General features: G+C 38.7%; 2 protein-coding genes across 6 annotated transcripts in view; one reads left to right on the forward strand and one right to left on the reverse strand.

Annotated features, from left to right (window-relative positions):
• The window catches only part of ASAP2 (ArfGAP with SH3 domain, ankyrin repeat and PH domain 2), a 254,664-nt gene extending 241,564 nt beyond the window's left edge, over positions 1 to 13,100 (forward strand). For all 5 annotated transcript variants that reach the window (XM_020992602.2, XM_078149760.1, XM_020992604.2 and 2 more), the window contains 4 exons: positions 859 to 908; positions 1,407 to 1,495; positions 7,373 to 7,495; positions 10,386 to 13,100. In XM_020992602.2, coding sequence (XP_020848261.1) covers positions 859 to 908; positions 1,407 to 1,495; positions 7,373 to 7,495; positions 10,386 to 10,460 — 337 coding nt within the window. In that variant the 3' untranslated portion in view covers positions 10,461 to 13,100. The remainder of the gene's footprint in view (positions 1 to 858; positions 909 to 1,406; positions 1,496 to 7,372; positions 7,496 to 10,385) is intronic.
• A 357-nt stretch (positions 13,101 to 13,457) lies between these two features.
• The window catches only part of LOC110212612 (integrin beta-1-binding protein 1-like), a 34,980-nt gene continuing 25,187 nt past the window's right edge, over positions 13,458 to 23,250 (reverse strand). The window contains exons 4-6 of the mRNA XM_020992614.2: positions 15,491 to 15,583; positions 14,142 to 14,291; positions 13,458 to 13,883 (exon numbers count right to left, since the gene is read on the reverse strand). Of these exons, the coding sequence (XP_020848273.1) occupies positions 13,812 to 13,883; positions 14,142 to 14,291; positions 15,491 to 15,583 (315 nt within the window). The 3' untranslated portion in view covers positions 13,458 to 13,811. The remainder of the gene's footprint in view (positions 13,884 to 14,141; positions 14,292 to 15,490; positions 15,584 to 23,250) is intronic.

Genomic DNA, 23,250 nt, shown 5'->3' on the forward strand with positions numbered 1-23,250 from the left:
GGATTTTCTTAAAGAGGGACACACTCACATCACAATCCTTTGTATTTGAAGGTAAAATAGCAAGTATTTACTATTAATAAGCTCACTCTCTCCTTTTTACTCCTAAATGTTTAATCCCTCTGCTGCTAAGCACTATAAAAGACACCAGAAGAACAAGATATGGTCTTTCTCCTAGCTCCTCTCCGCATATGTTTTATTAATCCTCTAAGGTGCTGTGAGATAGGACAGGAATGATGTTATTATTATCCCCCTTTCAGAGAAGGGAAGATCCATGTAGTTTTATAGACTGTCACAACTGGAAGGGACCATAGGGATTGTCCCACCCATTCTCTTGTTTTATAGAAGAAGAAATTGAGGCCCAGAAAGGGGAAGAAGGAGCAGATGAATGGCAGCTTCCAAGGCTTTATTGTGTTGGGTTCTGATTCATAAATGTGCTAACCACAGTGGGCCTTAGCAACTACAGCTATACAACTGAAGGCTTTTATGGTCACAGAATCATGGCCTTTGAGCTGGAAGGGACCTTAGAGACTACCTCATTTTACACCCTGAAGAGGAAAAAGGATGTACTCAAGGTCAAACAGATTGCTAATCAGTGATGCTAGCAGACCTTAGAGACTGTAACTCCTTCATCTTCTAGATGCTGAACCTGAGGCCTGCCTCACAATGGTTAAGTGATTTGCCTAAGACCTCATTGTTAAGTGGCAGAGCTGGGATCCCAATCCAAGTCTCTTGACTCCTCTTTGGGCTTAAGAAAACTGAAATGATAATTGTGACGTCTCTGCATACTTAACAAAAGTACTTGGCTCTTAAAATTTACAGATTGGTAATGTCTTTTTTTTTCCTTTTTGTTCTTAACAGCATTGACAGGTCATCTCCTTTGATCAACAAAGGCCAACCTAAAGGAACTGGTAACTACCTCATTCAATATCTGTTTCAGGCTGGGGGCACTTTTTAGGACAAAGAGAGGCTGAATTCAGTTTCCAGAACATCAGGCCACGTGCTTGGAGGCATCACTAAAATTCCACTACTAAAGGAACATAAGCTTTAATGATGGGTGCCCACTGACTCTTCCATCGGGATTGCCATAAACTGGCCAACAGGGGAAAGGGCAAAGCCCAGGAATGAGTCCCAGAATCATAAATTAACTGAGGAGTATCTAGAGCTTAAGCCTATGGAATTATTAAATCTGTGAATTATTATGAAGATTGGAAACCTACAGGTAGGAAAAGTTAGAATATGATTATTTGGAAATTCAGGAGAACATATGAATAGAATCAAGAAACATTTCCTGTCAAGGCTATTTTCCTTTGCAGATGTAGAAAGTGACTCTGTTTGGGTTAATTGGGGTTAATCAAAACAGATGGGATAGCATGTTTTCAGAAAGATTCTTTTTGGGCTTCTCACAGCTGGGGAGATCTCTGATGTGTCCAGTCTTTCGTCCAACACGTCCTCGGGTTTGCAGCCACCAGCACCTATGCCAAGGAAGTCGCAGATGGTAAGTAGTGAAGTTTGGGTACAAGGCGCCAAAGGAGGATACACATTTGACCAAGATTAAGATACATATGTAAATAAATTACCAAGTAGAGCGTGACACTCCATCTCTCGGCTTTTCTCTGGCTGTCCCCCATGCCTGGAATACTCTCCCTCTTCTGCTCAGACTACTGACTTTAAGTCCCAATGAAAATTCCACCTTTGACAGGAAGCCTTCCCCAATCTCTCTTAATTCCAGTGCCTTCTCTCTGTTAATTATTTCCTATTTATCTTGTATAGAGTGTGTTTTGTATATGCTTATTTGCATATTGTCTCCCCCTTTAAATTGTAAGATTCTTGAGGGAAGGGGCTTTTTTTTTTAACCTCTTTTTGTATCCCCAGCCCTTAGAACAGTGCCTGGCACATTGTAGGTGCTTAATCAATGTTTATTGATGGATTATTTGCTATCCCCTTACACTGTGATCCTGCATTCACTACTACCACTTCCTATTTGTTCATTAGCCACTTTCAATCTTACTTCTCTGTTTGAAGAGGTTCTAACACTCTCCCTCTTTCCTCAGTGAGCCTAGTATCTGGCACAATGTCTTCCTCTCTCCCTCAACTCCCACTTTCATACCAGAAGACTTTAGCATGTGTATTGATGTTTTCTCTAATACCCTAACTTCCCGGTTCCTCAATTTATTCAGTTTCCATGACCTAACCTCCACTCCACTCGAGGTTCACACAGAAGTGGGCATACCTTTGATCTTGCTGTCACCTGAAAATGTTCTGCTTCCAGGTTCATAAACCTCAAATTTTCTTTTTTCTGATCAAATCTTATATCATTCAGTCTTTCCCTATGTCATCTTATCACTAATCCTGTTGTTCTTCCTCATTGTGCCCTCCAGTCCTTCCAGCCTTCTGTACTTTCTCAGGCCGACCTCCATGTGAGTGCTTGCGTGGTTTGAGTTTGTCATAAAATGGTCTTTTAGATAAGTGTGTTTGGTATTTGGGCTACATGGCCAGCCCATCAGAGCTGTACTCTCTGCAGTACAGTTTGAATGCTTGGCAGTTCAGCCTGAGAGAGGACCTCAGTGTCTGGTACTTTATCTTTGCCAGGGAATCATCAGGATCTTCCTGAGACAATTAAAATGGAAGCAGTTCAATTTTCTGGCATGGTGCTGATAGACTGTCCAGGTTTCATGGGCATATAACAGTGAAGTCAGCACAGCAGATCTGTAGGCTTTTACAGAGAACTTGCACAAGGCAAGCATTCCTACAGATGGCAGAAGAAGTGGTACAAGGACAGTCTTAAGGTCTCTCTGAAGAACTTTATATCGATTGTGAGCCATGGGAGACACTGGCACAGGACTACCCAGTATAGTGTGCCCACATCGAAAAAAGGCACTGTGCCCTTCGAGCAAAGCAGAATCTTAGTAGCACAAAGGAAACGTGGGATGTGCAGCTCTAGAGACAACTCCATTGTAAATGTTCAAATGGACTATGTGTGCCTGACTGGTGTAGAGCCTTCCAAACTCATGTTGGACTGATCGGCCACAGTCCAGCATATTGTGCCTTGACCCCAATGTCATGATGTCATTGGTCTTCTCTGAAGTACAAAGGATGAACAACTTTGTCAGGCCATTAACTATATAACATTATAATCTGTGCAGTCACAGCCTCCTAGTGAGCCAGAGTTCGGCTCTATACTAGCTTTCTTCTCATCTGCTTCATGACCATCCCTTGTCTTACTGCCAGTCCTTACCAAACCCCAAGCCTAGATTACTCCTTTGGTCCACCTCTTTTGCTTCTAATCATGTGGAGCTGAATGCAGCTAGAATAAGTCAGCTTATAAAGGGTCCACTACAAATTTATGTTATCTAATCCCAAGTGGGCCTTCACTACATCAAGGTAATCTTTCTAATCTTCCTTAATTGATTCTTTATTCCACTGTGGATGTTGCAAACCTCCTTTCTCAAGCATCTCATGGTATAAATTCCCTTACTGTCTCGTCTGAGGACCTTGCCTCAGTCTACACCAAAAAAAAATTAAGGCCGTTCACTAAGAGCTTCCTCTTGTCCATTTCTCTTATATCATATATCATCTTAAACAACTCTGACTTATCTCCCACAATCTCTGCCTATACTCAAGGCTCTCATCCTTAAAAAACCCTCACTTGACCCTTCCATCCCCATCAGCTATTGTTCTATATTTCTTTTCCCCTTCTTAGATAAATACCTTTAAAAAGCTGTCTCTACTCAGTCCTTCTTTTAAACCCTCTGAAAATCCGGCTCCTCACCTCATTCAACTGAAACTGCTCTCTCCAAAGTTACCAAATCTAATGGCTTTTCTTCATCTTTCATCCTTCCTGACCTTTCTGCAGCCTCTGACATGTTGATCACTTTCTCCTCCTGGATACTCTCTCCTTTCTAGGTTTCCATGACTACTTTCTCTTGGTTTTCCTCCTACCTGTCTGACAGCTTCTTTTCAGCCACTTTTGCTGAAACTTCACCCATGCCATGCCCGCTGACTCTGGGTGTCTGTCCTGGACTCTTTTTTCTCTCTATACTGTCCCACTTGTGGATTTCCATCTGTTCCCATGGGCTCAGTGATCATCTCTGTAGATAATTCCCAGATCTACATATCCAGCTCAAATTTCTCTCCTGAGCTCCACACCCACATCACCAGCTGCCTACTTGACATTATTTACTGGATGTCTCAAATCCAGCATGTTCAAAACAGACTTCATTATCTTTCCCCTCAGATTCACCTTTCTCTTCAGAACTTCTCCATTGCTGTTGATGGTTCTACCATCCTCCTTATCACCTAAGCTCACAGCTTTGGTGTCATCTTAGACTCTTCATTTGAACTCACCCCATAGATCCAGTCTGTTGTCAAGTCATGTCTCCCCTCACGTCCCTTGTATGTGGCCCTTCTCTTCTCTAACATTGACACTGTTCTGGTGCAGGCCCTCATCACCTCATGCCTGGATTATGCTAATTGGTCTTCTTGCTCCAAGTGTCTGTGCCAATCCATTCTCCACTCAGGTGAAGCATAGGTCTGACCACGCCACCTCCCCTACTCAGTAAATTCCAGTGGGCAGGATCATAGGAAAGTTCTTTTCAAGTGTGGGAGACTTGAGCATGTTTGTATGATCCTCATGCTTTCAGCATATTCATAGGCTCCAAAAGACAGGGAAATACTGAAAATTCAGGAGAGAGGGAGGAGAAACCATTGATGGAATATAGTCATTCAGGAGACTGGAGATCATGAGATCAAAGATGCACAAGTATAAAGATTAGCTGTCCCTAATAGGACAGGCACCTCATCCTCTCAGACTGAAATTAAAAATTCAAATGTGGGTCCCGAGGTTTAAGGAGGTGGATGAAGGAAGTTAATTGAGTTCATATCATGTGGCTTTAGACTTCTCAGTAAAACAGAAGTCAAGGTCACATAAAAGGGAGGAAGAGAAGAGTGGAGACGTCCAAAGTTCTAGAGCTGGAAGGGAGCTCAGAGGCCGCTTGGTCCAGCTTTCAGAGGCAAAGGAGGCAGTAGTTTTCCAGAGTTAGCAGTGAGGTTGAGAAAAACCAGCTACTCTCCAGCAGTGATGATGATGATCATCATCAAATTAAGCCAGGTTATGGGAGGACCACGTATGAGCTGATGCAAAGTGAAGGGAGCAGAACTAGAATACTGTACACAGTAACAGTAACATTGTAATAATAATCAACGGTGAAAGACTTAAATACTCTTAGCAATACAGTGATCCACAATACTTCCAAAGGACTCATAATGAAAAATTCTGTCCACCTCCAGAGAAAACTAATGAACTCTGAGAGTAGGATGAAACATATTTTTTTCACTTTCTTTTCTTTTCTAGCTTTTTTTTTCTTGCAACATGGCTAATGTGGAAGTATATTTTGTATGACTTCATATGTATAATTCATATTTCTTGCCATCTCATAGGATGCAGGAGGGGAATTGAAGGAGAGAAAAATATGGGACTGAAAATAAAATATTTAATTGTTTAAAAAAATTTAAGCCAGGTTAACCCTCCAACCTATCATCAGATCACTTACAGAATGTTTCTTATGAATGAAGAGGAAAGAAAGGAGCATAATATAATAGAAAAAACTTGGTGTTAAAAGACCTGAGTTCAGATTTTGAGATCAGTGTTTTAGAGCTAGAAGGGATCTCAGAAGCCATCTGATTCAACCCCGTTGTTTTACAGACGAGGAAACTGAGATGCAGGAATGTTATGTGACTTGTCTTAAGGTCATTAAGCATTAGCAGATATTAAGCATTAGAAGTAGGATTTGAACTCAGATTTCAGAGCCAGTACTCTGTCCCCTGAAGCATGCTGCCTCACATAGTCCCATAGTCATCGTTCTGCTTCTTACTGTTGGTGTTACCTCTTCTAGGCTTCATTACCTTATAAATGAAATGAGGCAATTGGACTAGATGAAAAAAAGTTTAACTTTCCGGCCGTAAGGAGCTTACATTTTATGCGGGTGGAGGGGAGGTAGAAAAGAGGAAGAAGAGCATGCAAGCACACAGACAAATATATTACAAGGGAGAGTGTGTTAGAAATGAAGGGAGCATTCACTTTCACTTTCAGATTTCTCTCTTTCATAGAAAGGAAAGGTGTGTATATGAGAACACTTAATAGTGGAAGTGATGCCAAAGTGATAGGGCTTCTTTCTTGTTTTTCCCAGGTGGGTGAAAGAATTTTGACTGCAGAGTAGTTGTGACCCTATTATTACAGGAAGAGAATAATCACTCATCTGCTAGCTTTAGGCAAGTCTTAATTTTTCTCAGCCTCAGATAAGGTGATCTCTGAGGTTCCTTTCAGATCTAAAGTCTGTGATTCTAGGAGGGGTAATGCTTTCTATTGCTCCCCTGAAATGACAAATATTGGCAAAGAATAGGAAGTTGAGGGGATGCCCAAAAATTGGGGAATAGCTGAACAAGTTGTGGTATATGATAGTGATAGAATACTGTTGTGCTGTTAAAAAAAAATATGAAGGGAATGTTTTCAGAAAAACCTGGGAAGATCTGTATGAACTCACGGAAAGTGAAGTGAGCAGAACCAGGAGAACATTGTTCACAGTAAACAGCAATATTGTGACAATGATCAGTTGTGAAAGATTTAGCAATTTAGCAATACAGTGATCCACAACAATTCCAAAGGGACTGATGATGAAAAATGCTATCTTCCTCCAGAGAAAAAACCTATGAACTCCAAATGCAGATTAAAGCTTTTTTTTTTGCCTTTCTCTTCCTTCCTTCCTTCCTTCCTTCCTTCCTTCCTTTCCAATATGGAAATATGTTTTACATGACTTCATATGTATAGCGGGTATGATATTGCTTGCCTTCTCAGTGGCTGGGAGCATGGGGAGGGAGGGGTCTGGAGAGTTCTACAGGAATTTGGAACTCAAAATTAAAAAGTGAATGGTTTAAAAAAAAAAGAATACCACAAAAAGTTAGAAAGAAATGACAAATATGAGGAGTCCAGTGAATCATGGGAAGACATGCCAATGGATGCTGAGTGAAGTAAACAATCAAGAGAACAATATATAAACTATAAGAACACTAAAACAAATCCAAAACAAAAAACAAAACCAGACTCTGAGGAAATGGGTCATCGGTGGTGGTGCTTACTTGTTTTTCTTTGTTATAAAGGAGGATTCCTTGGGGTAATGGTTGTTAGAAAATTATGTAAAAACTTAAATTTTTTAAAAAATAAAGTCCCCTGCTCTGTGGATGTGTAAAAAAGGAGACATCCAGAAAACTGCCCTAAAAGATGAATTTTTCCCTTTTACCATCCTAAATAGAGAGCAGTTGCCATTCACTGGCTTCATCATAATGACTTACTGAATTTTTTATTCTTTAAATATTCCAGACAAAGACCAAACCCAAAAGAGTAAAAGCTCTCTACAACTGTGTGGCAGATAACCCTGATGAGCTGACATTTTCAGAAGGGGATATGATCATCGTGGATGGTGAGGAGGACCAAGAGTGGTGGGTGAGTACAGAGAACAGAAGTTGTTTGGGGGAGGCTCGAACTGAACACCCCACGGCCTCTGAGCGTTGGTGTATTGACCCACTGATCCTTACTTTTCCTGTATGAGCCAGAAGGGTCTGCTAATAAGCCTGAATCAATTTGATTTCATTTCCCTCCTCCTTTGTCCACTGTGGAGGACTAATCTGACAAATGCATGTCCACGACCCTGGCGGTTAATGCCTCCTTGAAACACAAAGGCCGTGATGCCTCCCTCCTGGCCTCATTAACTACTTCAAGTGCCTGCCAATTTAAATCTGCACTTGAGCTTTCTGTTTTCTTGCTTGATCCGCAGTGAGTCTTCCCCTTGACACCAAGTAAAAAGCAGGCCAATTCTGAAGAGTTGCATGTGCTAAGGATTACCAGGCACTGGGAGGTTTTTCTCCCATCTTGTGTTCACCATTGCACACTTGACAGAAACATAAGCTGAGGTCCCTAAAGACCTTCAGGCTTTAACCTTTAATTCTTGTGTCCTCAGAGACTCTTAAGTGTGGACTTGGATTAGCAGCACATGCTTATGTGAAATGTTCTCTTTTCATAGCCGGATTGCTATGTTAGGTAATGATAATCATAATAAATTCTGCACATTGACATGGTGGCTTAAGGTTTGCAAAGTGCTTCCTCTTGTAACAACCCTGTGAGGTAAGTAGTGCAAATATAATCCACTTTATTTTTCAGATGAGAAAGTTAAGTCTTGGGAAAGTCAAATGCCTCACACCAGGCTAGTAAGTAATGGTGTCAGGTTTGCACTGTCCTACCTGCCACACTATATTAAGGTCATAAGGCTTGGAGCCAGAAGGGACCTCAAGACCATCTAGTCCAGGGGTTCTTGATCTAGGGTCCTTCAGGGGGTCCATGGATTTGTTCAGGGCAAAAAAAATCACATCTTTATTTTCACTGACCTCTAGCTGAAATTTAGCATTTCCTTCAAGTATTTAAAAACGTTTTTCTAAGAAAGGGTCCATAGGCTCTACCAAACTGCCAGAGGTGTCCATGGAACAAAAACATTAAGCAAGCCCCTTGTTTTATACAGGTGAAAACTGAGGCCCAGAAAAGGGAAATGACTTGCCAGCCAACTCACATACTCAGTTAGGTCGGTGATCTTGTTGATTGGAAGTTCTCTCCAGTGACACTGATGACAATTCACCTAAGCCCATGCAACCTGTGAAATCTTTGTCCATGTCCGCCTGAGAGTTTACCATAGAGAGTCCACGTACCATGGTGGAGTCCTGCCTCAGTTTCTCTAGACACCATAATGATACCAGTAGAGTACTTAGGCTGTCCATTTGTCATCCTTCACCCTTGCTTCATGATCAGCCCATCTTCTCTTCTTATCATGCATTTCTTTGATGACATCTTTTACTCTGGTTGTTCTTCAAAGTCCCTCATTGGTAAGATGATACATTTAGCTCCTACATACCGTAAGCCTCTCCTTTTCACTCTGTGTGATACTGATTTTCAACTGAAGCCCCAGAGCATTGCAGAGCTCCTTGAAGAGATCTATAACCACTCAGCAGTTTGGCCTGACCATCCACACAGGAAGCCCAGGTGGATGTCTATTGTAAAGGTTGGCTTATTACATTAATTTGGAAGGACAGTTTGTAGAGAATGTCCAATAAGTATGTATGTCTGGGTTAGAAAGTGCAAGTGTATGACCTGGGCCTAAAGCTGATAGGAAAAGGAAAGGTGGACTGGCATCCCTTTAGGAAATTCTTTACTAACCCCCCAAATCTTCTCAGAAAAAAAGGGGTCAATCTTTTAGCACCAGATGCTATATGGTAGCAAAACAAGGAATAAAACAATCTCTGAAAGATGGAAAGTGAATATCACATAGATGGCAGTTGAGAAGTACTGGCTAACTATAGCTTGTTTATCTCCTATTCAGTTTTCCCCATCCATCAGTCATCTGTAGTATGGGTAGTAGTTACACACTGAACTTGATAGGATCAGACATTTAGAGCTAAAAAGACATTAGAGATAATCTAGTCTTTAAATTTTACACTCTGTAAACTGAGAAATTAAGTGCTTGGCCTAAAGTCACACTGAGGAGATAAATGCCAAAGCTAGGTTGAACCTAAATCCTCTGACCTCAACATCTGTATTGGCAGCTGTACCACATTTCCTCTATTGGGCCTGCGTAGTGATAGCTATTTTTAAGTAAATGAATTGGTAATATTAATTACCTTTGCTAATCAGGGGACAGCATTTTACTCAAATGGAACCTTCCATATGTTATCAGCTCTTTCTTGGCCTAAGTGCCTTATAAATACTACCAACCTCTCAAAATTGTTGTAAGGAAAGAGATTTGCAAACTATTCATGCTAGAGACATGTGAGTGACTTATTACAGATGGGAATGAGGTAAGAAATTTGGTAAAGGTATATGTTTACTTGTCATCAATTCATCAGTTGAAGTTGTCAATCTTCAAAAAAGATTACCTTTTGAAAAAGCAAAAGCTTATGTATAATATCTAGAAGAGTCCTTCCTGGTAAATCCATGTAAATCTGCTTCACTTTTATTTCTATAAAAAGCTACTGAGGTCTTGACTCAGTTGGAGGTAGTGAAAAATACCAAAGGGCCTGAGATTTGTCCCTATATTTATATCCCATTTTCCAGAGAGGAAAAAAAGTGAGTAAAGTTGGGTCTTCTGTGGATATAAATTCTCTTCCACTTACTATGAATATATGAGCTGCATCTCAATAGAACACATCACCCAGTTATTTAGAGTTGGGCTGTGATAGATTAGTGATCTTTGCCAGGTCCTCATTTCTGGTACTGGATCCCAGAACAAATGTTTGCTTAACTACTTTGATGCTCTCTTAACATGGAATTTTTTTTTAATTTTTCATTTCAGATTGGCCACATTGATGGAGATCCTAGTCGCAAAGGAGCTTTTCCTGTATCATTTGTGCACTTTATTGCTGACTGAATTGCTACTGAACAAAAAATAGAATGAAATTTATCATTTTGATCTTAAGCAAGTCAACATTTAAGTCCCAGTTTCACTACTGTTTCCAAAACTCTTGCCAGAAAACCAGATTCTTGAGTTGTATTTGTATTGTAGTCAACCTTCTCTAATGTCATTGTTCTGGTTTCAAACCCTGGACACAATTTTCATATGTAAATGATTTTTAGATAAGTTGTGTTTTCTTCATGAAACAGTCGTTGATATTCTTTCTCAAAGATACATTTTTGCATTTTTATTTTTAAAGGTGAAGTGAAAAAAAAAATTGTTAATGAGTATCTCTGAACCCAAGCCAGCAGAATTCAGTATACCAGCTTAACATAAAGATCTTTATTTTGAAACATGAGGTTTGGAAATAAATCCCTCTTGACTTGTCATGGCTTGATTTGGAAGTTGTAAGTTTTCACGTGCTTATATTAAAGTCAGTGAATTTCAGAGCAGCTGTCTCAGTTGTTTTAGGGAACCCAATAATTGCATTCACTATTGCTCCAGATACCAGCCTTCCTAAGCTAAGGTCATTCCAGATAGAAGGTCCTGAGTTCACCTTTAAAGGATATTTATTCCTTTGAAATCTACCATGTGCACACATTTAAAGCAACTTGGAAACTTCTCCGTTACCTGTTTGTACTTTCTAATTTGTGAGGTTGAGAATCTCTGTTATCATTATTAGATGCTGCATGTGTGTATAACCTGTTTTGGAAGTCCTTTATGTAATGTGATCCTGAACAATTGTATTCACCAGACTGCTGATGGTTACTTCAAATCCATGACAATATTATCAGTTGATTCAACTCTAGGAGGTTATAAAAACTGCATTTCCTGAATTTGGTTTTAAACTAAGGATGATGGATTGCAAAGCAGTTCTTAAAACCAGTTATGTGCTTTAGATGTTTTAGATTTTGCCTTCTTGAACTTATTTAATCACCCAGTAACACCTGTACACACAAATAGAATATTGTGGTGGACCGTACTGTATTTATCCTGAATCACAAGGGCATTTATTGAAAAGCTCACTAGTTAGTACATCTTAATTGCTGTTTCCTGTTAAGTGTACCACTGCCTCTCCTTCTAAACACGACAGTGTGCTTGTTTCCTAACTCAGCTGAATGTATATGTATTTATATAATATACCAGTATGAACAGTAGTTAACAATGTCATAAAAATGATTCTGTTCATTTGTCTGTGAACAAATATCTAGCAAATATCCATAGATCCCAGTGGATGGGTGTAACACTACATAACATTGAAATTCTCACATCTATTTGAATATTGAGTCTATTGTACCTTTCTTAAACTTATGCTATAAAAAAAAAAAACAGTAATGAAGACTAGCATATGTTGAGAAAAGCCTAACTAAAACTTGGTTACATGAACTTGACTATCTGCTGGTGGTATATATGAGTTCCATAGCATGGATACCTGACGTGAGAATGTTGAAGCTTTAAGGTAAAATTTGTAAGACAGTGTCCACCGTATCTTACAGACATAGGAATCTTTAAACTAATGCTAGGACAAGTTGTTAATGATTTTATTTTTTTTAACAATGGTACACTTAATTGTGATAGCCAGTCTTTATCATGTGAAAAGCTTGTGTGTATAGCTTCTTGATGTATTAACTCATTTCTGAAGCCACTGAGAAAGTGAAAAAAAAAAACAACAAACTGGAATGTATTACAATGTTTTTGTTGAGTTTTGAAGTAGATTTCTTTATACTTTCCAAAGTTCGCAGTTAAAAAAAAAAGATTAAATCTATAATTCTAGACTTAGTTTAGCACTACATTTGTGTTTATTGATGATTTCCGTTTTTGGTTTTGGAAACATTTTAATTCCCTGGTAAGATGCAAGGAAGTAAGCAGCCCCTATTTTGCACAGTTCACTTCTCCTGTCTTTTTTTTTTTTTAAACAGATTCTCCTAGCATATGAAACTTGCAGTTTGGATGATTTGGTGTCAGCTGTGAAGTAAAGTCAAATTTAAGCCTTTGGATTCTGGTCCCAGACACTACTCAGTCAGGTTCAGTGGTACATGTCTGGGATACATCTTGGCATTTTTTTAAGATCTAATTTGGTGGTGCTATTGTGCAGGTAACTAATATTATTCCTCTTGCCAGAGCAGAAATACATTTTAAATACTTTGCCCACTAGCATCCTTTGAGGTATTTGCTCCTTTTTGCAGCAAAAAAGGCAGGCAGAGATAAATCTGAATGCATTGTAGATATCTATTTATATTTAAAGTTTACTTTTCATAAATTTCAGCTGCAAGATTCTGGCATTTTGCATTTGCCATTCTTCATCAAAGCAAACTTCAAGGGATGCCGATTCTGAAATTTTATGCACAGTCTATTTGGTTGCTGTGTTAACTGTTTCAAAAGGAGTGGATGACACCGAATCTGCAGCGTAGAATCCTATTTGAGATGTATAATATTCAGTTCATTCATTTGATTATTTTGGTGTAGTTGCAGAGCAACTGTATATATTGTATAACCTAAATCAACTCTTATTTTCAATGTCCCGAATGCAGTGATTTATAATTAGAGCATGTTTCAGAAGTTTACTCTTGTTAACCAGTCATTTGGCTGGAAAAAAATAAAATACTTTTAAACTGACTTATTTTTCTTAAATGTGCTCCTGTGTGTAACCTTTATTATTAGATATGTTGAAAAGATAGCCTAGTATGTTGAAGTGCTATCAACAGGCACCTTTAGTAAGGGGCCTAAACTAGGTGCAATTAAAAGTCTAGAAAGGAGTCTGCCCAACCCCACTGTGGCAGTCGGGGCAAAGCCAAGAATCCAGGAGGGACCCAACATCCAGGCTTTGCCTTCCTCAGCAATCCATAGGCCACAAGGCCAAGGCAGGAGAACCCAAGTCTTTTGATTAAACTAATACTCTACCCTGCCCCCCCCTTCATCATATCACTTCAATAGCAGATGGCTCTAGAATACATTCAGCGTTCACAAGGTAAATTAAGTTGCAATGTTTATTATACATTAAAATGTTTTTACACACAACACTTTCTGGTGCTAAGCTAGGTAAGCTAAGAGGGGGTCAAATTTGGCATGCAAGCTTTTTATAATCCAAGCAGAAAGTTCACTTCATTGACAGTCATAACACTTAACTGGGTTTCAGAAATGCTTGGGAGAATTTAGAAAATTTTACTTTTGCAGGGTTGAAATGATCTATATTTTTAAAATGCATTTTCTTCTTTATGAAACTGGAATGAGGGTTCTTTATTCCTTATTGGAGATAAAAGTTCCTGTTTCATCCTGAATGCTGGCTTCTTTCAGCTGAAGTCATTTATCTTCCACTCTAGCAGGAGCTCATGATTTCTCTGATGTTAATACAGAGTCAAAAGCTGTGGCTAAAACTTTGCAAATAGCTTGTGCTTGTTCCTATATTATGTAAAATAAAAAGAAAAAAGTAACGTTACTAAAAGCAGCATTCACTGGTTTTTAAAAATATTTCCTGTGGATTATGACTTAATATGATACTTTTCCCAAAGGTTCTCAGCCTCCAGAATTATGTTATCATCCCAGGCCTTGAAAAACTAATCAGAGTTTCCTAGTTTTGATTCTTGGTTTAGATTAGCTAGTTAACAATTGGGGGCAGGGGTGGGGAATGGGGAGAAATGAAAGAGGCCAAAACCTTACCAGACTGTTACACTGATACACCCATAGACTACACTCTTCATAGCTTGCATCCGTGGTCTTTAGTGCCAGTAAGCTTTTTCCTGCTCCTAGACCATCATCATAACACACCATCCGGATGATTAAATACAGAGCATGTCTGTGTAAAACATCCTACAGAAATGAGGGGAAAATCCAGGATGATCATAGCTATTATAAATGCTGGTTCTGGTTCTGGGGAGACACACATACTAGTACAACTAAGCTTCTCACAGAAGTCTCTCAATATAATATTCACAAATTTGGCCAAAGATGGTCACGTAATAACCTAATGCTTTTAAAAGCCTTAAAATAGAGAGCCCTCTGCTAAGTCAGCCTCTGTAGTCCACTTTAAAGAGTACTTTTTAATATATCACATCCCTAACTTGGGCTCTGTGAAAGGAAGTCAATCTAACTTTACTTTCCAATGTATATTGATAATAATAATAAAATACCATCCTAAAAGGTTCCTTCCCTATTAAAGGGGGAATCTTATCTCTTATCTTGGTAAAACAGCTTCAAGGATTCCTGTGATTGCAGCTGCTGATATGAACTAGTCACCTCTACCTACAGAATGGGCCCCTCCCACTAACTCCTCCAAGGGAATCAGACAAGAAGATAAAACTTTCCCTGATGTGCTTGCTTAGTTTTAACAAACATCGTCTCCCTTAGACCTTCCTACCAGAGCACTTTCCTTTGCACCTCTTTAATGCACTTCTAACAGCAATATGAGATTCGTATGTTTTGTCCCCCTCACTAGACTTTAAGCGCCAAAGGGGCAGTGACTGTGCATTATTTAAGCCAATAAAATCAATATTTTCAGGGAGAAAACATTCTTCTAACTAAAAACAAATTTCATGGTCCTTAACATACTTATAATTGTGCTATTTTTTAGTTTCTAGCAATTCAGAAACTGACAAAAACCTACCATGACTTTGTTAATGTTTCATATTTTATTAATGATAGTAGCATATAAAAAAAACCCCAGTAATACTATACAGAAACATATCTGTGTGAAACCTTGAGTCAGCAGAAGGTATGTACTGAGGAGTTAGATCAGGTGGCTCATTTGCGTGTGGACACAGTGATCCCTTGTAATGACTCCATGGCCCTTGAAGGGGTACAAGACTCACAGACTGAGTACACAGATCCAGGGAAATATTTCCCTGCTGTCAGATAGAGTCCTATTCAGTGTAGGTGTTGGCCAAATGTTTGTTGAATGAATGATGGGGCATCTATCTAAACACAACAAGGTCTCTGGTAATTTGAGAATATTAAATCACTAATGATCTTTTTTCTTTCCAAATTATATTTAAAAGACATGATAAACTTACATATTGATCAGATGTTGATACTTTAATGCCATATTTAGAAACTCCCATAATAAACTCCTCCTCCAGAGGAACAAATGGTAACTTTCCATCTTGCTTTGAAGTCCAAAGGAAAAACAAAAAAGAAAAATAGTCACCACCAAAGTTCTACATGAAAAGTCCAGTCACAGCCTCTAAGCTTCCATCCCTCTGTCTAGTGCTTATGTGACCATTACAAAATAGTCTAACATCCAAATCCCAGAGAATGCAGGATGATGTATGGTAGACTTAGGAAGAGTTCCTTGTGAAGCAAAAATCTTACTCATTTTACAATTAAATGTTTTTGTTGTTCTGTTATGCTAATTATAACTGACTCATCCTCATGGAACCTGGTGGATTTAATGGTTTATTAATTTTTTGGTCTGGTAGAAAAAAAAACCTTTCTAAAAGTAATGCACAAAGCCTATGATTAGCAAATGAAATAATCCGGAAGTATCGTCAAACTTTGCCTCATGTCCACAGCAAGGTTATATAAATTTCTTTAAATAATATTCTGCACATCAAATATATTCAGTTATACCAAAGCTACCTGGCTGTTCTGGTAGGTTGGCAGATTGTTCACCTGAAAAAAGTGATTTTTTTCCCCCAATTTACTTTTTCAAACACATATTCACCAGTTCTTTGTTTTAATTTATCAGAAACAAGACAGTAACTTTTTATCTTATTTTGATCATCTTTTCCCCAGACTTATCTGTTAAACTGGGACAATGTTTAATTGTCTTTTCTATAATAATTGGGTGCAATTATTTGAGGAAACTTCTATAATGATTGATGGCCAAGGCTGGACTGCTTGGCAACCAGGGTTGCTGAAAAATTAGCTAAGACAGTCATATACACGGATTTCACTTCTTGGTTTCAACGTTTCACAGAAATTAGATGTCCCCAGGAGGTTGGTAGGGTTCACACAAAAGAAAATTTGATTACAACAGATGTCTGATTTCTTAGTCACCAAAATTCTTTTGTGTTTTTATATAATACAGTAACTTTTAAAAAGCAGACTAGAGGAAAATATCTTTTTAAAACTATGTTACTAATGATATTTTAAGTAACACTATAGGAACAGGAAGGCTAGGAGTAAAATTTACACTGATATGAGCAATTTAGAATGTGTACTTTAGTTTTTTAAATGATGAAAAATCCTATTACAGTATGTAGGCAATACTCTCAAGCTGGGGCCTTAATTATCCTGCTTTGGCATACTGCTATACAAATACAAACCATTTCCTAGAATTATTGCTGTAGCTGCATTATTAGTGTTCTGTACTTAGTTTCGGAAGAACGACTTATAGCTCAGATTAAATGACACTTCTACTACCATACTAGATACAACTAATTTTAACCCCACAGAATTAACTCTATCATCACAACTTAATACTAATAATTTTATAAGGACATAAAATGTTAATATATAAATCATATAATTAAAAATAGGAAAATATTAATATACAAAAAATATCAGCCCACTACCCATAATTAAAATTATTGGAGAAACAATGTTATATAAAGTAAGTTGGTCAATATGGAAATGAATGGCTAAGGAAATCATCAGAAGTATCTTTTCCAATTAAAATGACAGATTGACTCAATTTCTATAGATTAATAAGAAACATTTACTTTACCACTTGCACATATTAATCTCTCTTGTTCCTCATTCACTTCCACCAAAATCTATGTCAATAGCATTATAGCTAAGTTTTCAAGAAATGTGAATTGTGATCAATTACCAAGATGAGTAAATTTATTTTTAATTGTAAGTTTTTAAATTAAGCATTTATTTTCTCTTACTCCTCTTTCCTATCCAACTGAAAAAGAAAACAAAAACTCTTATTCCCACACTGACCATGTCAAGATTTATAATTTTACCGGAAAAAAAAAAAACACTGCAGAGCATGCACTGATCAATATTAACTACTAATAATTTTAACCCACGGAAACAGTGCCATCTAGCGCACTGAGATGTTACTGATCTTTCAAGAGTACACTCCCCACAGCCAAAAATTCATTATCTAAGATTAGATAAGAGCAAGGAGTTGAGATGTCAAGACCATATTCATTACAAGTTCTGTCTCTTATACACACATTTTTTTTACCTTCACCACATCTATGTAATTTATTAGATCCAGTGGCTCTTAAAGACTAATCCCATCAATGAGTTTCAGTTTCTCAATGTCACCAATATATTTTTTTCAAAATTCAGCACAGGTATCAGAATTACTGTTGCTTTGCCCTATTAATTGAAATAATAATGATCAGTTAATTTTTTAAATGCATATTAGCAGTAAGATTTCAGTAGGGACTCTTGCTCTAAACTTTCCTTAATTCCAGTCCCATATCACCAACTGCTTGCTAGACATTTCCACCTGGTTATGTTGTAATCATTTCAAATTCAACATGTCCAAAAATAGAACTCATTATCTTCCCCTCAAACCTACCCCTCCTCCAAATGTCCTTGTTTTTACCGAGGGTACTATTATCTTTTCCAATTACAAAGGTTCACAAATTCAGGGTCATCATTATTCTCTCTTCCCATCTCAAATCAGTTGACAGATCTTGTCAGTTCTACCTGCAGGATATCTATTTTCAGATCCCTTTCTTCTATCCATTTACACCAAACCTGTATACCTTGGTAGTAGGTAGGTGCTAAAATTAGAATAGGCTCAACTTCTTCTAGCTGCAGATAGGTTAGACTAGAGACAGACTGATGATGGTTAGTTGCTGTGAGTCACGTGACAAACAGGAGCGAGTATGCATGGCAACCCTGCATTTTTCCTGGGCTACCCCAAATCCTTTTCAGCCCACAGGTCATATCTTGTGCAGGCCTGATTTACATGATTCTCATCACCTCTCACCTGCACTATTCCTATTACAATAGTTTCTCTCTCTGCTCCCAGTCTCTATCTAGGCTTCTCCAGTACATCTTCCACAACACTGAGAAAACAATTACAGGCCTTAACCATGTTACTCAGCTGCTCAAAAATCTTCAGTGGCTTTTATTGCCTCAAATAAAATACAAACTCCTTTGGCCTGGTATTTCAAATCCTCTTTAACTGAGCTCCAATCCCTCTTTCCAGACTTACTCTGTATTATTACTCTTAATGCATATTATATTCCAGCCAAATTAGGCGACTGGTCCCTGAGCCTTCACAGAGAACAAATGGTCTGACAAACCCTCTTTAGCACCACTTCTCAAAATTTGTCTATAATAATCAGATCTTCTTAAACTGTGGGGTTGTGAAAATTTTGGCAACAGTAAAAGGTTTCTGAGCTCGCAGTGACCAAAAATTAATTAAGAATCAAATGCGTAATGAATCCCAAGTGTTTCTGGAAGCATTTGTCTGTTTTGCATCATGCAACTTCTCTGCATCCTTGGTTGTAAGATCTATCCCTGAAAATTCCTCTTTACTAGGAAGACTGAAGCCATTTGAGCTTCTTCTTCTCCCTCTCTGTTAATCTCAAAACGCCTTGATACCATTTCCCTTTCTCCTCCTTTCCCCCAGTCTCTGACAAAGAGGTGGCCCTTTCTTGCCTAAGTCAACCCCTCCACCACTTAATCTTATTCCACTCCATCTTCTCCAGCAGACTGCATGTTTCATCATCATAACTTTCTGTCTCCCAAATCTTCAAGCTCTCCCTAATCTTCTGATTCTTGCCCTACTGCCTTGAAACATACTCAAGGGTCCCCATTCCTTAAGAAAGCTGTCCTACCCTCCTTATCTTACATCACCTCTCATGCCTTCTGCCACTATCTCCTCCTTCACACCGTCTCACAGACCGCATCACTACACCAATCCCCTGACTGCAGGATAGAGCCATGAACTCCAAGACCTTTATTTAAGGAAGGAGCTCAGCTCAGAATATCTCATTTCTCACCTGTTTACACAACTTTGGCACATCTCTGCCTTTTCCTTTATATCCTGTCCTGCCTCAAATCCCCACTTTTTAGCTTCCTTTTGTATGTTATCTTCACCCATTAGATTGTAAGCACCTTGAAAGCAAGTACTGGCCTTCTATTTTGTATTTGTATCTCCAGCATTTAGCACAATGCCTGGCACATAGTAGGAGCTTAATAACTGTTTACTAATTGACTGATTATGCCTACGCTATTACAATAGCCTGCTTGTTGGTCTACCTATCATAAGTCCATCCTCCACTCAGCCATCAAAGTGATCTTTCTAAACACAGGTCTGACCATGTTATATACCTCCAACCCCAACTCAACAGACTCCAGTGGCTCTGGATCACCTCTAGGACCAAAGGGCTTTCAAAGCCCTTCATAACCTGCCCTGACCCTTACCTTTCTGGTCTTCATACCTCTTAAAACCACCTATGCACTATGCATTCAATGACACTGGCCTTCTCACTGTTCCCTAAACAAGACACTCTATCTCCTGACTCTAGGATTTTTCTGTGGCTGTCCTCCATGAATGGAATGCTCTTCCTGTTCATAGCTTCCTTCTGGCTTCTTCAAGTCCCAGCTAAAATCCCATATTCTGTGGGAAGCCTTTCCCACTCTTTCTTATTATAGTGCCTTGCCTCTGTTGAGTAGGGAAGAACATGCAATACATGCGCTTTAAGAAAGTCACTTTGACAGCTGAGTGGAATGGAAGATGGACTAGAGCTGGGAGGATCTTGTTGCAGGGAGACCAACCAACAGGCCATGTAAAGGATACATTGGAGATAATCAACAGAGGGGAGGCACTAGAACTAAGAGAGAGCAGGAAAGGCTTCCAGTACAAGTTGGGATTTTAGCCAGGACTTGAAGGAAGTCAGGGAGGGCAGGAGACAGAGATGAGTGAGGAAGGAGAGAATCACAGAGATGGGGGACAGCCATAGAAAATGCCTGGAGTTGGAAAATAAAGTGTCATGTTCAAGAAATAGCAAAGAGGCCAGTGTCAGTCACTGAACTGCACAGTCTGGGGCCTGGGGTTGGGTAGGGGCAGGAATAGGAAGGATAAGGTATAAGGAAACTGGAAAAGTAGGAGCAGCCATACTACATACTTTGAATACCCTCTCCCTTCACCCTAGAGAATCCCTATTCTTTTAAAATGCAGCTCAAACACCATCTTCTGTATAAAGCCTTTCCCGATCCCTTCAACAAGCAGTGACCTAATTCCCAAACTATGTTAAATTTACCTACTTTGGAACTTAACAAATACTGGTTGATTAACAGTATAATCCCTTTTCTAACATTTCTTGCTGTATTTTTATGGTACTGACCTAACCAGTATTTTCCAATCTTTTTTATCCATGACACTCAGAGTGGGGTTCTCCTCATCATTTACTCCAGTCCTCCGACAATATTCTACCATATTGTATGTATACATACAAAGCTTCTTCCCTCTCATCTCTATCCCTAGTCAAAATTTAGCAAACACACAAGAGAAAATCCAGGCTTTATCACAATGCCACAAAAAACTCTAGTGGGATGTGCTATTACACTGATAGGATTTTTTCTTAAATGAAATAAAAAAAGACTGAGTAGGATCACAGATCTAGAAAGGGAAAGACCTTCACAAGCCATCTAGGCCAACCTCCTCCCAACCCCCATTTTAACCAATGAAAAACCAGACCAAGAGTGGTAAAGCAATGCGCATTGTTTACCTACCTGAGCTTTTGGTAGGGCCTTTATCTAGGCTGGCTACCACTTGAGGGGATTTGGTGAGGAGTTGGGAAGGTGGGGAGGGGAAGAGAAATAGTTGGGGAAAAGACACAGATACACACACACACACACACACACACACACACACACACACACACACACACACACACAACTGGTTAAATGTAATAATAAACATTTTCTTTAAATTACTGCAACTAAATACAAACTATCTTTTTCACTGGTTCCAGATAACATTTTTTTTAAAAACAAGTCAACTAAGATGAACTATGTAACAAACTCCAAAAAATCCAAAAGAATCCAAATACTTACACGATGAACATGTGTTCATTCTATGATTCTATTAACACCTATACAGAAAAGTTTCCTTGTCTCTACTAATCTAAATAATATCGGCCTTTCCAAATTAGGCTACTTTAATCAAAATTATGGCAACCACCATCTTCTATCCACTTGAATATTTCAAAACACCTAAATTAATTATCAATAGATAAACACAGAACACTACCAACATATAAACTCTCTTACATTCGACATGAATAAAATATATGAAAATATTTAACTGCATTTTTAAAAAGCCACCTATTCTGAGGAATCCAACTTTCAGTGTGAAGTTTGAAAGTTATTTCTTTGGGCATACTCCAACACTGCAAATCCTGAATTCTCAATCCACAGAGCTCAAAATATATGTTCGTGGTTCATAGCCAGCTACCATAAATGTCAAGCAAGATGCCTTCTGCGGTGAGTTCAATTTCTATCAACAGAGTTGGATCTACCTGTCTTCTTTCAATTCCCATTGTCCAGGGGGAAAAACAGCCCTGTTTCTATCTTCACAGAGAGAACAAGAAACAAGGAAACCTTCTCTTCCTCTTTTGTTTAGGAGAAATCACTGACAAGAGGTCCCAGAGGCCTACATGCCTTCTTCCTTTTCTGTTTTTCCTGAATTATTGTCAAGGTAAGGGCAGCACAACATCCAATTTTCAGTGGTGTGACAAAAGCTGGTGCTCTTGAAACTGATTTTTGCAGCTGACACGGAACCCATGAGTGAGGGAAGTGCAGAAAAGCCGAGCGTGGAATCTGTAGACCTAACACCCCTCCTTTTTTCTCCCCTGAATTACAGTTATTTGTAGACATGTTTTCTCTCTCAGGGCAGGCACCTATACAACTCCAACACATCTCTAGCACAGAATTCTGTACTTGAGAGATGCTTACCAAAAACCTGTTGAGTTGCCCTGAAGTCTTGAAAATGTAGAAAGCAGCCATCCTAAATTGTGAAGGTCTTTGTTTACACCACATAGCTACCTGATCAAACTGCTTTATGCCAGGTAAAAAAGGTAGACAATACAGGGCAGTTTTCTCTTGCTATGTAAAATTCACTCTGGTCAAGACACTAAAGGAAATGCTAGCCATCACAGACTGTTCTCAAAACTTTATTTTCTGACTTAATATTCAATTTTAAACAAAAACAAAGTGAAAGGGGTAATAACAGGAAATTCTACTGAGCTCTCAAGCTTAACAAAGGTAAACATTTCTGTTTCTTTTCTAGCAATTTTTTCATCTTCAAAGTAGGAGAGGCTTTAAAAATACTAAGCTAGAAATTAGGAGATCTGGGATCTAGTATCTGTTCTGCTACAAATTGGCTACATAATTCTGTGCAAGTCAGAAAAATAATGAATGTCAGAAAATGAGACCACCCAAAAAATTATAACTCCATACAAATGGAAGAGATCTTAGAAGTCACATTAGTCCAACCCCCTCTTTGTATAGATGTGCAAACTGAAGCCCATCAGCAACATGACTTTGCTGAAGGTCACAAAGGTGAAGTTCAGTGGCAGAACCAGGAGTTCGGTTTAGCTCTTCTGACCTAGGCTCCCAAATCCAGAGCTATTCTCATTTCACTTTCTTACTTCCTCTCCCTGAATTTAGTTTTCTCCTTCATAAAAAGGGAAAAAAACAAGATGACTTCTGAGGTTGCTCTCAGCACTAACATTCCACAATTCTTTGGTTCTAGTTCTAGAACCATTCTAAGGAGCTTATTTCTCCACTAAAATACCATTCTTGAGTGTTAGCACAATGCCTAGGACACAGGGTGCACTTAATAAATGCC

Source organism: Phascolarctos cinereus, unplaced genomic scaffold, assembly GCF_003287225.1.
Source record: "Phascolarctos cinereus isolate Bilbo 61053 unplaced genomic scaffold, phaCin_HiC Scaffold_2;HRSCAF=192, whole genome shotgun sequence".
NCBI classification, from domain to species: Eukaryota; Metazoa; Chordata; class Mammalia; order Diprotodontia; family Phascolarctidae; genus Phascolarctos; species Phascolarctos cinereus.